The 16,254-nt window shown below is 48.2% G+C and overlaps 1 protein-coding gene across 9 annotated transcripts in view; it reads right to left on the bottom strand.

Annotated features, from left to right (window-relative positions):
• RFX2 (regulatory factor X2) overlaps positions 1-16,254 on the bottom strand; it is a 51,720-nt gene that overhangs the window by 31,303 nt on the left and 4,163 nt on the right. For 3 of the 9 annotated variants that reach the window (XM_044419046.1, XM_044419045.1, XM_044419044.1), the window contains exon 2: positions 738-853. The exons of 4 other annotated variants lie outside the window; for them this stretch is intronic. In XM_044419046.1, the coding sequence (XP_044274981.1) occupies positions 738-842 (105 nt within the window). In that variant the 5' untranslated portion in view covers positions 843-853. Of the gene's footprint in view, positions 1-737; positions 854-12,347; positions 12,405-16,254 lie in introns of all 9 variants that reach the window. 2 more of the 9 variants (XM_044419048.1, XM_044419049.1) reach the window with 1 other exon arrangement.

A 16,254-nucleotide genomic window follows, 5' to 3' on the forward strand; every position in this document is an offset into this window, starting at 1 on the left:
GTTGGTCTGCATAAACTGTGGTGCCCAGAACTGGACGCAGTACTCCAGAAGGGGCCTAACCAGTGCTGAGTAACGGAGAACTAAAACTTCATGTGATTTGGAAGTGATACTTCCATTCATGCAGCCTTTTGCTGCCACATCATGTTGTCAGCTCATATTCAGCTTGCAATCTACAGCAATGCCAGGGTCCTTCTCACTTGCAGGATTCTTGGGCCAAGTGTTCCCCATCTTGCAAGGATGCATTTGCTTCCCTTTTCCTGGTGCAGGTCTTGGCATCTGTCCTGACTTTCATTCTGTTGCTTTCAGTCCGGTGCTCCAACCTATCAAGATCACCTTGAAACATGTTTCTGTCTTCCAGGGTGTTAGTTACCCCACCCTGTTCTGCATCATCTGCAGATATGATGTGTTCCCTGCACTTCCTTATCCAAATCTTTAATAAAAATGTTGATGAGCTCAAGGCCAGATGGAAGACTCAGGTGAAAGAAGAGAGAAAGACAAAGAATGGCTTGCTTCTATTCACCTGGTGAGTTCATGGCAGGGGCAAGATGCAGTCTTGGGGTTTCCCAGTCTGCCGCTGAAACCCCTGAAGGCCCACTCCAAATCACCTCCTTGCAAGAGATGGAGGATCTGGGCAACCGGGGCAGTATGCTGGAAGGTGGGCAGAGGAGCTGCAGACTGTATGGCACATGGCAATATAAGGCACACAAGCACTGTTTGGAGGGAAGGGGTGCCCTTACCTGCTGCGATGCCGGCACCGGCTGGACTACTGGGGCCTGGACCGATGCGGACATCTGCAGCGCCATGGGAGTTGTGGAATCCGAGCCACCCTCTGTACCTTGCATGATTGCCTCTGCTGGAGAGAACCAGGGTTGAGGTGGGGGGGGGGGGGAAATAGCTGTTAATGGACTGCAGAAAGCAATTCCATCATTGTACAGAGAAGGGAGCTCCTTGGAGTCTGGCAGCTTATCTCTGAACTAGGCCACGTGGCCCTTGGCAGAGGCAAAGAGAGGATGTACCCAAAGCAAAGCAAATGGACGAAAAAGCCAAGGGATGCGTCCTGGGTCTGTGCCGAGTGTGGCATGTAATGAAGGGGAGGGACATTAATGCAGCTTGGAAAAGCTGGTGCAGATCTGAAATTGGTGCTCTGCCTTTCCATCAGGAAATGGCTAGCACAAAACACACGTGCTTCTGTCAGGCGTGTGTGCTGCTGCTTAAAAAAACCAAACGGCATCAAGTTTCATAAAGGGCAGCAAGCATCCATCAGAGGACATGAAGTATTAACTGGCTAAATAGCGTATTTTTAGTCCTAGGTTTCTAGTACAGATCAAGCCATCAGCATTCATGACGGGAAATACCACAAAAACTATTTTGATGAGAAGATACCTGAATGTTTCTGAAAGTAAATTCAGGCTTTTCGCTCTGACCCAGGTGAATTCCAGCTCTCCTTAGACATGAGTCAACAACGGGTCAGGGAAATTCAGGCTGGGGGAGGGGGGGAGAATTTAGTTCTCTTGAGTGCCCCCACCAGCCATATCCCTTCTTCCATCCCCTCCCCTTTTCACATAACTGTCTATTGCTTGATACTTTCCTGGCTCTTATGCAGCTCCCCCCCGCCCCATTCTAAAACAACTCTCTAAAGGGGCTGAAATGAGGCTGAAGAGGTGTGTGATCTCACTTGGTGGCAAATGCCAACAAATCTTGGGTAACTCCAGGCAGCTTTGTCCAGCCAGGAGCATGCAAAGATCACCAAGAACACTGGACAGAGGTTTTCCCACATTCCACGGTGGCCCCAGAGTGGACAACAGCCGTGGGTCAGGCCAAGCCAGGCTGATGCTCAGTGCAATGCTGGAAGGGTTGTGGGTTGGTGTGCTTCATTTTACATTTGAAGCTGCTGCAGGGCAGGGTTGTTGGTCAGGACAGTGATGCAAAGAACTCTCCTTCCTGCCACGGTTCAGGAATGCTGAGTTGTGTGTGAGGGTGGGGTTCCTGAGGGACAGCAGCAGAAGAGGAAGATGCTAAGCATGTCACCTCCACAGGGGCTGAGATCCCAACGGTTATCAGGGCTCCTGCCCAGTCCAGCAGATCCAACCCATATTTGAAGAAGACAATAAAAGAAACTGCACCATGAAATACAAAGACATCACGGGTCCTTTGGCTGCTTCACTGCACCACAGCACAAAATGGGACATGGATGGCCAGGAGCTGACAGAAAAAGAGGGCGAGAGAGAATGGCTAAGGGGGAAAGGGGGCCTGGAGAAGCAGCAGAGTAACTCTACTGTTCTGGCCATGGAGGGGGCCCAACTCGGTGCATTATGATGAGTTCTTCCCAACCTGGAGCCATCCAGATGTGTGGAACTGTGGACTATGCTGGCTAGGGATGCTGGGAATTGCATTCCACACAGCTGATGGGCTCCAAGTCAAGAGGTGGCGGCCCTTCAATAACTTCTCCCCCATTTTACAAGTGGGAAGAAGAGGCTGAGAAAAAGAGACTTGACCAAGGACAGGGGGACAAAATCCATAACATGTGGGCTGCAGCCAAAGTGTGGGCACACGTCAAACTGGCTCACAGGGCTGCTAGAGGACATGTCCCCTGATGCAACACCAGGAAGGAGGGCCACAGAACCCCCAGTGTCATCTGGGGGGTGTCAAAACACTCCAACCTAGATTGTGTGAGCTGCTTGGCACATCTAGAACAATCTAGCTCACTTCTGTACTCTCTGTGTACCCTGAAGCTGCATTACATAAGTGGAACTATTTGGTGATTAAACCCTTCTCCCCACTCCCTGCAAAACCTTTTACCGGTAATTAAGGAGCAAACCATGAAGTGAGGTTTTGTAACACAGGAACCTGGTTGGAGGGGGTGAGAGTAGAAAATAGACCCTTCTTTTGTCACTGGCACCAAATGAAACCTCTGGCTCGCGAGAAGGCTCACAGGAAAGTCAGACTCCCTGGAAACAGTTTCTGTTTACTCGAGCCAGCTTCAGTATCCAGGCAGAGAGTATGCAACAGGAAAATGAACTATTAAAGGAGGGGGGAAGAAACCATCCCAAAAACGGCTTCTGGTTTTATCTCTAGCCTTGCCATGGCCCATAACCTCCAACGAGCACCACAACATCTGGACTGGGCCTGTTTCCCCTAGCATCTGGCTTGCTGGGCACTCACTGGCTAGCTAGCTAGCTGAGATGAGCTGTTTGAGATGGCAGCACTGTTAAGAGGGTATTTTTCTTTGGTTTAGTTTCTCTGGTGGAAATGCAGAGAAGAGGGAATGAGGTTAGGTCTCGCTGAGAGAAGCAGCCCTTCTAAGTGGTGTCTGGGAACAGGATTCTGAAGAGGCTACCAGCTAAACAAGGAGAGGTTGGTAAATGTTTTGAAGGACTGCATGCCAGTAAACGTGCTAGTCCAGGTCCCAGCATTCAGTGGTGGGTTTGTGCACCTTTCTTTCTCCATGCAGTGACTCATGCCATGGAGGAGAGCACCTGTGAACTCTAGGAGCAGCTCTGGGGCGGGGGGGGGGGGCAGGAGCGGGGGTTTATATGTGTGATGGGTGCAGCTGAAGGCTAAGGAGATGGGGTAAACACATGTATCCAGATCCAGCTTTTTAAGATGATGAATCCACATTGGAGTACTATGAATATGGTCAGCCCAGTGCCCTTGGTGCCTAACACTGACACAGCAGACAGATCCCCCACAAGTGCATTTTAAGAGGACATCCCCCCACCCCTTGCACTACTGCAACTCCTGCTTCAGAGAACAGAGGCCACTTTGAAAGAGGGGGACACACGGTGCTGCTTGGGGTTTTTTACAGCATTCCAAAACTGCTTTGGCCAGAAACGGAAGAGCCACTGCAACCAACGAAAGAGCCATCGTGGGAAGCTGCAGCCTGCCAACTGTCTTAAAAGCTATGCAGGCCAAATGAGAAACATCCTCTTCCATATGGATTTGATTGCCTGCTGCCTCAGTCATAAGGGGGGAAAGTATGTATCTTGCCCATAGCTGCACTGTCTGACACTCTAGAGGCTGCAGGACTGTCACTGACCATCTTCTCTCTGCTTCTGATGCATGCATGAGCAGAGAAGGGAGAGGGCGCAGGGGGACTGAGAGGGAACTTCCAGCCAAGCTGCCCGCCCTGCACCGGCCCTGGCTCTGCCTCCACCACTTTTCATCCCTCATTGCCCACAGCCTGAACAATGGTTCTTGTCCTTCCCTTATAGCCCAAGGGCCATTTCCAACTTTGGAAGCCCTCTTGGTGGTACAGTCTTGTTGTTGTTGTTAGTCGCAAAGTCATGTCCGACGAATCGCGACCCCATGGACAACATTCCTCCAAGCCTTCCTGTCCTCCACCATCCCCCAGAGTCCACTTAAGCTCACACCAACTGCTTCAGTGACCCCATCCAGCCACCTCATCCTCTGCCGTCCCCTCCTTCTTTTTCCTTCCATTGTTCCCAGCATTAGGCTCTTCTCCAAGGAGTCCTTCTTTCCCTTGACATGGCCAAAGTATTTGAGTTTCACCTTCAGGATCTGGTCTTCTAAAGAGCAGTCAGGATTGATCTCCTCTAGGACTGACCAGTTTGATCGCCTTGCGGTCCAAGGGACTCGCAGGAGTCTCCGCCAGCACCACAAACCAAAGGCCTCAATCCTTCGGCGCTCAGCCTTCCTTATGGTCCAGCTTTCACAGCCATTCATTTCAAGTGGGAAAACCATAGACTTGAGTATACGCACTTTTGTTGGCAGGGTGATGTCTCTGTTTTTTAGTATACTGTCTAGATTTGCCATAGCAAGCGTCTTTTAATTTCTTGGCTGCAGTCCCCATCTGCAGTGATCTTGGAGCCCAGGAAAATAAAATCTGTTACTACCTCCATTTCTTCCCCATCTATTTGCCAAGAAGTGAGAGGACTGGATGCCATGATCTTAGTTATCTTAATGTTGAGTTTCAAGCCCACTTTTGCGCTCTCCTCCTTCACCGATTCAAGAGGCTCTTTAGTTCCTCTTCACTTTCTGGAGTTAAAGTGGTATCATCTGCATATTTGAGCTTGTTGATATTTCTCCAATCTTAATTCCAACTGGTGATTCATCCAGCCCCGCCTTTCTCATGATGTGCCTGCATATAAGATAAATAGGCAGAGCGACAGTATACAGCCTTGCCGAACTCCTTTCTCAATTTTGAACCAATCAGTGGTTCCATGTCCAGTTCTCACTGTTGCTTCTTGATACACCTATAGGTTTCTCAAGAGACAAATAAGATGGTCTGGTACTCCCGTCTCTTTAAGAACTTGTCACAATTTGTTGTGATCCACACAATCAAAGGCTTTAGCATAGTCAATGAAGCAGAAGTAAATTTTTTTCTGGAACTCCCTAGCTTTCGCCATGATCCAGCGTATGTTGGCAATTTGATCTCTAGTTCCTCTGCCTCTCCGAAACCCTGCCTGTACTTCTGGTAGTTCTCGGTCCGCATACTGCTGGAGTGTAGCTTGTAGGATTTTGAGCATCACTTTGCTAGCACGTGAAATGAGTGCAGTGGTGCAGTAGTTTGAACATTCTTTGGCATTGCCCTTCTTTGGGATCGGAATGTAAACTGACCTTTTCCAATGCTGCAGCCACTGCTGAGTTTTCCAAATTTGCTGGCATACTGAGTGTAGCACTTTTACTGTATCGTCTTTTAGGGTTTTGAGTAGCTCAGCTGGAATACTGTCACCTCCACTAGCTTTGTTGTTGCTCAGACTTCCTAAGGCCCATTTGACTTCACATTCCAGAATGTCCGGCTCGAGGTCAGTGACCACCCCATCGTGGTTATCAGGGATGTTAAGCTCTTTCTTGTATAGTTCTTCTGTGTAATCTTGCCAACTCTTCATAATCTCTTCTGCCTCTGTTAGGTCCCTACCATTTTGGTCCTTTATCATGCCCATCTTTGCATGAAATGTTCCCTTCATATCTCCAATTTTCTGGAAGAGATCTCTGGTCCTCCCTATTCTATTGTTTTCTTCTATTTCTTTGCACTGTTCATTTAAGAAGGCATTCTGATCTCTTCTAGCTATTCTCTGGAATTCTGCATTCAATTGGGTGTATCTTTCCCTTTCTCCCTTGCCTTTCGCTTCCCTTCTTTCCTCAGCTATTTGTAAACCTTCCTCAGGCAGCCATTTTGCTTTCTTGCATTTCTCTTTCTTTGGGATGGCTTTAGTTGCTACCTCTTGTACAATGTTGCGAACCTCCGTCTGTAGTTCTTCAGGCACTCTATCAGATCTATTTCCTTAAATCTGTCACCTGTACTATCAGGGATATGATTTAGGTCATACCTGAGTGGCCTAGTGCTTTTCCCGACTTTCTTCATTTTAAGCCTAAATTTTGCAACCAGAAGCTCATGATCTGAGCCACAGTCAGCTCCTGGTCTAGTTTTTACTGACTGTATAGTCCATCTTTGGCTGCAGAGCACATAGTCAATCTCATTTCTGGTTGACTGTCTGGTGAAGTCCATTTGTAGAGTCGTCTCTTGGGTTGTTGGAAGAGAGTGTTTGCTATGACCATCGAATTCTCTCGACAAAATTCTACCAGCCTGTGCCCTGCTTCATTTTGTACTTCAAGGCTAAACTTGCCTGTTATTCCGGTTATCTTTTGGCTTCCTACTTTAGCATTCCAATCCTCCACGATGATAAGGACATCATTTTTGGGTGTTAATTCTAGGAGGTGTTGTCAGCCTTCATAGAACCGGTCGGCTTCAGCCTCTTCAGCATCACTAGTTGGGGCGCAGACTTGGACTACTGTGATGTTGAATGGTTTGCCTTGGATTCAAACTGAGATCATTCTGTCATTTTGGAGATTGTATCCCAGTTCTGCTTTTCCTACTCTTTTATTGACTATGAAGGCTACTCCATTTCTTCTGAGGGATTCTTGCCCGTAGTAGTATACCTGATGGCCCTCTGAATTAAATTCACCCATTCCTGTCCATTTTAGTTCACTGATTCCTAAGATGTCGATGTTCAGTCTTGTCATCTCGTTTGACCACGTCCAGCTTGCCTTGATTCATGGATCTTACATTCCAGGTTCCTATGGAGTATAGATCTTTGCAGCATCGGACTCTCCTTTCACCACCAGATGCATCCGCAACTGCGTGTCCTTTCGGCTTTGACCCAGTCGCTTCACTCTTCCTGGCGCTACTAGTACTAGCCCTCTGCTCTTCCCCAGAAGCATATTGGACACCTTCCGACCTGAGGGGCTCATCTTCCGGCGTCGTATCGTTTTGCCCTTTGCTACTGTCCATGGGGTTTTCATGGCAAGGGTACTGGAGTGGGTTGCCATTTCCTTCCCCAGTGGATCACGTTTTGTCAGCACTGCTATGACCTGTCCGTCTTGGGTGGCCCTGCACGGCATAGCTCACAGCTTCATTGACCTACGGAAGCCCCTTCGCCACGACAAGGCAGTGATCCATGGGTACACTCTAGTGGCAAGCAAAGCCAAAGGCCATGGGGGGTGGGGGGGCAAAATTCCAGCCTGCTGTAGCTTTATGTGTTACTGCAAACACCTTAAAGCGGGCCCCGACTTCAATTGGTAACAGATGATGTAGCACCGGGCTGATGGGATCATTTCTGCTTGTCCCAATTAACAGACAAACTGTCTTTTTCTGTACCAACTGAGGTTTCTGCACCATTTTCAAGGGCAGCCTCATGTAGAGTGCATTAACAGTAGTCTAAACATGAGGTTACTAGTGCACGGATTACCGTTGCAAGGTTCTAGGTTCTGCCTGTCCAACAGGAATCCAGTTGGTAATCAAAGTTGATGGAAGGCAATCCATCCTCTAGGGGGTCTGCAACCCCACCCAGGACAAGGCAGACAAGTTCCCCTTGGACGGAGGCTCCCCCCACTGACACCACTTCCTCTTGCCTGGAGTAAGCTTCAGTTTATTAGCTCTCAGCCAGTCCATCACTCACCCAGGCAATGGTTCAAGATTGCCCCACCCGGATCAGTTGTAAGTGAGAGGCAGAGCTCAGGGTCATCAGCGCGTTAATGACACCTCAGCACAAACCTCCGGATGATGTTCCATGCAGCTGTAGAACAGCACGGGGGAAGGGAGGACCCTGCAGCACACTGTGCCATGAAAGCCATGGGGCCAAGGTCCCATCCCCCCGTGACACCTTCTGGAGTGGAACCAGTGCAGACCAGTGCCTCCAGCCCCCAAGCCCAGCCAGCCTTTCCAGTAGAACACCATGGTCAATGGCTTCCAACGTCACTGAGGGTGCCAAGAGAACCAACAGGGGTGCGTTCCCTCTGTCTCTCCCCTGGCAAAGGTCATCCCACAGTGCGACCAAGGCATTTCTGTGCCAAAACCGGACTGAAGCCGGACTGAAATGGATCCAGATGATCTGTTTCCTCCAAGAGTGCCTGGAGCTGCCCGGCCACCATCCGGTTAAACACCTTTGTCAGGAAGGGGATGCTGGCCACAGAGCTATAGTTGTTAATGTCTTCTGGGTCCAGGCTTGCCTTCTTCAGGAGGGGCCTGGTCACTGCCTCTTTCAATGGAGATGTGACCAGTCCCAATCCCAGAGAGGCATTCACAGCCATCTGGACCCAGAATTCCCGCCTTGACTTTGATGAACAGCCACAAGTGGCAAGGGGCAAGAATGCAGGTGGTAGGTCAAACGTGTCCAAACCCCTTGTCCACATTATCAGGCTTCAACTATTGAAACTTATCCAATAAAATAGGACCGGATGGTGCTCTGAACACCTGTTAAAGAGACTACATCAATTGTGCAGTCCAATTCATGCTGAATCCGAACAACTTTATCCACTGTGCAAATCTGTCGCAGCAGGCCACCAAGAGCTCTACTGGATCTTCTTTAGGGCCAACATGTAAAAGACCACAAACAACTTGGAATAACTCTGCTGGACGACACCCAGAGGACGCAGTGCTGATAGAGCAGAAAGCTTTCTTCGCTGCTTTCACCGCCACAGACAAGAGTAGACTTGATAAGGAGCTCTTACCCGTGTTCGGTCAGATTCAGCCAGGGTTTTCCTCCTTTTAAAAGGAAGGTTAACTTCCATAACCAGGGAACCAAATGACCCGGCATTGATGGGAAGTTGGCATGGCCTCATGCAGAACTCCATGAGGGGTGGAGTCCGTCTGCTGGCCTGTGATCCTGCCTTTATAAAATGCACGAAGAGATGCAACCTGTTTCATTATTATTCAGAACAATATTATTAAGACAGCATTGCCATTAGTATAACTGTTACTATTATGTGATTATTTCCCCCTCAGGAAATCTTTTGACCTCTTCACAGACCTGGTAAGGTGAAAAGCTTTAACGACTTTGCTAAGCCAAACACAAATCTGGCTCCAATGGAAGAGTGTTGCAGGATGGCGGGGAGGGGGCACAAATGTTACAACATTTCTGAACACTTCACAAACCTCCCTCTGCATCTTAGCAAACTTCCCTCTTGTGACCACTTGGCTTCTGTTCAGCAAAAAGTTCATCCTGCTGCCCAAAGAGCAGGAGGGAATGAAGCCACGGGCATTTGCAAAACAATTTTATTTCCGTAATGTCATTCATTATCTGTATGAAAGCAAACAACAGGGTCTGGGGGAGGGGAAAGCCACGCAGAACTACCTTAGCAAGACAGCTGTTAATGGTTCCAAGAAAGAACAAGTAATTCAGTCAGTATTTCCAGAAGAATAGAAAGGTTCTTTCTGCCCGTCTCTTCCCTGATACATGCTTCCTTTCCTGGACATTTGTTTCAAGGAGGATCGGGTCAAGGGGTGGGGGCATCTTCTGAAGCCAGTTCTTGCAAAACAAACAGAATTAAAAAGGAACAAAACAACCAGCTTCCCTTTGGTTACTATAGAGAAGGAATTATTATTTTCTCATCCGCCCTAGAAGAGCTGACAAATCAGCCTGACATATTGAGCGCGTTTTTGAGCTGTTTAATGGGAGAAAGGTGGGTGGGGGGAGAAGATGGCATTATTTGGTTTGGGAAGCTGTCTGTCTGTCGCTGGGCAACCGGCCCCTGGAAACAGGAGTGGACCACGTCGTCTGGGGCAACCACTGTTGCTCGATAAACAATGTGGACTGGTGCAAAGACAGCCAGAGCAGGGCAGGCTTTCTGTTAGTAACTGAGCACGTGCTTCTCTTTCTTTCTCTCCCACCCCACACACCCGCATTGTGACAGAAACTGCTGGAAGAAAGATCCTCCTTAAGTCTGGAGTTCGGGGCGATTATCTTGGTGCACGAGCAGCTGGCTCGAATCAATAATATTGTTGGAGCCTTGAAAGCAAAAGTTTTGTTTGTTTGTTAGATTTGGGTAGGGAGTTGTTTTATTTCAGCACCCAATAATCCCGGGCAGGATGGGAGGAGATAAGGGACTTTTGGCAAGGGATCCCCTTCTTGAATGGGAAGCATTCAGCAGCTGGAAAAACCAAAAGAAAAATGTTTTGACCTGCCCAAGTTTTCCCCAGTGGAGCCCTGCTCTTCAAAAGAGGAAAACCCAAAGTGAACCACAAGAATGGAACCAGAGGCACAAAAAAAATCAAACCTTCCAAAATGCCAGCATTCACAGCAAAACTAAAAGGACCATTTAACTGGGGGTACAAAATCTTTAATAATAAAGGGGGGAAACTATACAATAAGATCAAAAAAGGGCCTCTAGTTTCATAATCTTCTAGATGGGTTTAATTTTATTATTTTATTTGGGATATTTCTAGCCCATTTGATCACTTTGCGTCTCTGGCCAGGTCACAACAGAATCAATAAATACAATAGTATAAATATAAATATAATAAATACCCCAAACAATAATAAAACTAAATAACTCATGACAAATAAAAATGATTAAAATCTATTAAACTTTAAAATATTGGGTGAACAAAAAGGTCTTGACCTGGCACCGAAAAGCATATAATGACGGCGCCAGGCGGGCCTCTCTAGGGAGTACACTCCATATGAAGGGAGAGACAACAAAACCCCCCAACAAAGTGTTTCCTAGTGTTTGCAGCATTCTTTTGACTGGTCTAACTGGGGATTCTGTTAACCCATAAATCAAATTTCCCCAACCAGGTGCATGCTAAATCTGTTGGACTACAATAGCGAACCGGCCATGCTGGCTAGAGGATGCTTAAACATGCATTCCAATGGAGCATAATGTTAGAGAAAGATGCTCTAATCTTGCAGTTTAAATGGAACCAAGAATCATGTTAAGCTATGCTAATTAGCGCAGTATGTCTGAGCATGCTTCCTTCACTGGTTTAATTGCAAGAAGGCTGTGGGCTCTTGGGAGCAGAAGAGAGTTGGCCAGTTTCCAGCACATTCTACAGGTCAGTCGTTTCTTCCTTGAGAACTTTCTGCCTGCGGTTCTGCCACAGGCAATCTGGCTTGCAGTGGACATGCTCAACCACCTGCCATGGATCAACTCGAAAGAAGGCTAGGCTGGTTCAGGGACTGGTTTGCCTGGCTACAAGCCTCAGGCCTTTGGAGCAGAAAGAATGCAAAGATATCCTGCTTGTGCAAATAGATCCATTTTCTGCAGAGCATTTTGGGAAACAAGCTTTCACGCGGGTTAAACAAGAGAAAACAGGGTTGTATGAACATTGACCCATGCAAATCGAGTGAGTCCATGTGTGGATTGCCAAAGAGAGAAGTCCACACGTTCCCGTTATGTGGTTTGCGGGTTTAAATTCTCACTCAGAGAGAAAGCTTTATGAAGGCAGGGCAAGAAAGGCTTGTCTGTCGCACTGACAGGCTTTGCAAAAAGGCTGAAACAAGATGAGTGCATGTCCACATGGGGTGGGGGGAGGCCCCGAGTGTAATCTGAGCCTCCCTCCCTTTCCATAGCCCAGGAGCTGAAAGATGCCACCCGCCCACTCCCGACTCCCGGCCAAAACACCATGTTTGAGCCCGTGTTGCCTGGATAAAGAGAGACAACATCGCCGCGACTTTCATTTAAGCCCGTTGACACAGTCAGTTCATCTCCTGTCTCCCCCATACTGCCAGATAAAAAGAGTTGCAAACAAGTATTGTCAAGCAAGGCACGGGCTAATTTATTTATTTGACCAGACTGAGTGCTGGGATGAGGCCTTTATCTTAGGCTATGGAAAGCTGCAGCAGGATCTCCAGAAGACCCTCTAAGAGATGCAAGGGATGGCACATGGCAAATGCTGCATCGCATATGCACACAAAGCCAAAAAGCACGAGGTGCGCTAGAAATCCCACAAGGACTTTGGTGCAAACTATTAAGTCCCATCAGCCTGCCACAACTAGCCTGAAACATGGGGAGCTGAAGTAGCTGGCATCCACCCCTGCTCACATCGTACTGTTTTCCTACCCCTTCCTCTGTCATGTCCCGTATCCCCAAGATCAGACTGTACTTACCTCTGGGCCTGCACAGTGCAAAGTCCCTGCTGCCTAGGCTAATTCACATCAACGCACCTGTGGAAAAGAAGAATTGAGGGAGGCCGAGGCAGGATGAAGCAATGCCAGAGCCTAACAATTGGTTTAACTTTTTCCTCTGCCCTCCAGATATTCCTCCCATTGTGCACAGTGTCTTTTTAGACTAAAAATCTGTGAACAGGAGCTGCCTATTTTTGCTGACTGTCAGCTGCTCCATGGTCCTATTTTGACTGAGGACTGCAAATCAAAATACATAATTTGAATGTAGTTTTTTAAATTGTCACACACAGCCATTTATTTGCAAATTTCAGATTGTTCCCTGCTTTCATGCTCACTTGGTGGGATGGACAGGTGCACGTCTGTCACAGGAGAAGGTTTCCCTTGGAGGATGTTAACATCTGCATAACTTGCACAAGCCCTCGGTTACTCCAGGAGTTATCTGGACACTGATGCTTGTTCCACCCCTGCTGCCTGCCACAGGCTGGACTGGGCAAAGTCATGGTAGTGGTGGCAAGTCTCCTACCAAAACTTAAGCTGGTGAGGCAAAAGTAGTTTGGTGTCCCTGGAGACAATGTTGACCATAACTCACAAAGTTACCCCTACTTGGGACAAATAGAAATTACAAGAAATTCAGTGCAGGAGAAATGAAACTGATACTCATCCAGCCAGGTGCAAGACTCTAAATGCTTTGCTCTTCAAACTCCTATTGTACTGTTGGGGGTGCCGAATGTGGGTGGCCAACTCTTCTTTTTCTTTCAGGCTCATTGCCATTAATGGATATGGGGCAGGCAGGCCTATCCTAAGCCCCTCTGTTCTGGGAAAGTGGCTGGCGCTGATGGACAACAATGGACTAATACTTGCCACACACTTTGCATTCAAGAAAGTAGGGAAGGAGTTAAAATGTGAAAAAATCCAAAGGAAGGAGAATCGCCCTCCCTGCCCGAAAAGAGAACTCGCATCACTGGAGGGCACCAAGCCAAGCACAAGGTAGCCCAAAGGAGTCTGCAGAGAAACACAGCAGCAAATTGCGGGATCTTGCAGGGCAGCCAGGAAATACTGGGGTGATTCCTGGCTTGGCTGTTGTCAAGAAAGGCAACCAATCGTCAGAGAGTTACAACTGGCGAAATAATAAATATGACTTTTGCCATGTGAGCAGGCCATCAGGTTAGTGGGAGAGAAAAGCCAGAAAGCATGTGCCGGGGACTGCGGGAAATGTGCCCATGTAATTCTCTGCAGGGGGACAAAAGGCAGATGTGCTTAAAAGCCACAGGGCCATTTGGCGGTCCTCCGAGGAAACTGCATACTTCTGAAGTCTGAGCTAGCCAATGGAAGGCATTTTGAAAGGGCAAATGCCTCCCCACCCCAGGCTGGCCTGCTTCACTGGGTGTCAGCTCCACTCAGGCTGAGAAAGTCACAGAAATGAAGGCAGTCTTGGAACTTGTGCCACTGTGGCTGTGATCAGTGGGCAGGGAACTTTTTTATTTTAACTGGGGCCAAGGCCTACCCCAAAACCCCTCCTTCTCTCTGTTTGGATACAGCTGCAGCTGACAGTCCTCCCCCTCCCCACTGTGGCCACTGAGCCCATCAGAAGGAGATGCAGCCGCAACTCCTTCCCCATGCTCATGACTTGCTGAACGCTTTCTTGCCTTTCATCCCTCCTTAACACCCCTTCCTTTATGTCATGATATTCAAGTTGCAAGCCCATGAGCAGGGAGTGCCTTAATGCTTTGCAAGCCACACACCTTGGATAAAAATGCTATAAATATATAAGCTGATTAGACATGCATTTCATACAACTGTGCACCGGTTTGCAATATTAATAGGCTGTCTATGGGGTGAGGTGGGACCAAAGGCAGAAACAGCCCTGTAACTGTTCCTTTAGAGCAACCGGATTTCAGAGATAGACTGCACCTGAGACTGGAGGCTCCATTAAGCTCCTGGAGTGGCTACAGAGCAACACAGTGTGAAAATCCCTGCTGTCAGGCTTCCAGTCTAAATTTAAGACTTGTCCCAAAAGGAATAGGAGGAGGGGAGGAAGGAGGCAAAACAGTTTAAGAAGGGTTGATTTACAGCCCTTGTTTCCTGCTAGTGTCACTCTGGTCAAGGAACAACCAGCCTGCTTGCTTTTGTTTCTGAGGATGGACGGCAATGTGAAGGATTGCAAGGAATCAGAACAAATCGATCGGCTTTGTGAAGAGACCGAGAAGATTCCAGCCAGACAGTTCCTAGAACAGTCCGCTCGAAAGTGTTGTGCAGCTCCTCCAACTTTTCTACCAGACTTAATTGTTTTTTCTTCTAAGAAGGAACCTACGGGAATACGTGTGTTTGTGGTCCTGATCAGGAGCTGCAAGTACAAAAGAGAGATTCAAGACCACTTGTACCTTAAGAAGTGCAGGTCAAGCTGTCTGGGAGCCATGTGCAGAAAGAACACATCCAAGCTACTGATCAGTAAAGTTCCAGAGAAATGGGTTGCTTTTCTCCCCACTCCCTTTTTGGCAGCTAGAAATAATTCAGAGACATCAGAGAGGCTGGGCTAGCACATGGTGATACAGACAGCAAACTTCCCTCTGTGCCTTGTGGGAGTTTGAGGACAGAGATCTCAAACTCCTCAAACTTTAATGCTCAAGTACAGGGATTAGGCCTAAATAGCAAGTTATTCCAGGATAAGGAGCGCATCCCCCCAGAACTACGCCAGACCCATAACATACATCAGCATGTATCCTTGTTAGCCTCAGAACTGCACAACTTGATTGAGAATAGGTTGCTTCAGCCTCCTCCCACCTGCAGCCCTCGGGGCAGGTTGGCCCACAACTCCCAGCATCCCCTGGCCAGCACCTTGGGAAAAGCAGGCTTAACGTTAAGTGCAGAAGCTGCCTGACTCTTTCTCTCAAGCTAGAAGGGTCTGATTCATTAGGGTTTGCTCAAATCTCACACGCAATTTAGCGACACCTTAAAATATGTGAAGTGTGGGACAGGCTGCAACCACTGACACACCTCTTGTTTTTCAAACAGTCTCTTGCCTCTCAAGCTGGGCAGGGGTCCAGAAGCAGCTTGAAAGGTCAGGTGCACCTTCTTCTTCAGGCCCAATTCTCTGCCCCGTGTGCATCCAGACCAGATGGGCAGGGATGGCAAAAATGGACCTTCCTGCAGAAGCAACAGGGCAAGGAAGTACTCCCCACCTGGCCCAATATGGGGCTTCTCCAGATGTGAACTACAACCCCCATCTTCCTCAGCCACAGGGTCAACCAGTTGCACAAATACTGCTGGGCTGCATCCCTTTTAGTTCAGAGGATGGGTTAGGGTTAGGTAACCCTGGGCTTTCACAGGAGGTGGTTGAGGCCCCATCGGTGAGGGTGTTCAAGGATAGGCTGGACATGCAAATAGCATGCATGTCATGAGCAGAGCCGGCTGGAGTCAGGGGTCAGACTAGATGGCCCAGCAGATCCCTTCTGACTTGCTCTGTTTCTATGTTTCTAACCTCAGGGTTGGCTAACCCCAGACTTGACTAACCCTAACCCCATAGAAAGCCCTGCTGCTAATCTAGATCTTAATTATGACTGATAGCCCTGCCTGCCTTTTCCACCCTTCTTACTCTATGCTTAAACTCTGCATTGGTGTTGGCTGCATCCAGAAAATGAGCAGTGCTTATTTGCACGCATGAAATGCCTTTTCCCTCCTCGCCTTAGCACATCACAGTTGAGCAGAGGCAGGTGCTAGATATGTCTGGAGATCCCCAGATTTGTTTACTGTTTGGAAGGCAGCATCCCCTGATCCACATGAGGTGGCAGCTTCAGGGAATGGATACCTTTCTGGCTGATTATGGCCTGTCAAGAAGAAGTGGCACAAGGCAAAGCGCATGCACAAAGGTATGGACTCATAGGAAGAACAG

Source organism: Varanus komodoensis, unplaced genomic scaffold (assembly GCF_004798865.1).
Source record: "Varanus komodoensis strain SLA01 unplaced genomic scaffold, ASM479886v1 scaffold99, whole genome shotgun sequence".
NCBI classification, from domain to species: Eukaryota; Metazoa; Chordata; class Lepidosauria; order Squamata; family Varanidae; genus Varanus; species Varanus komodoensis.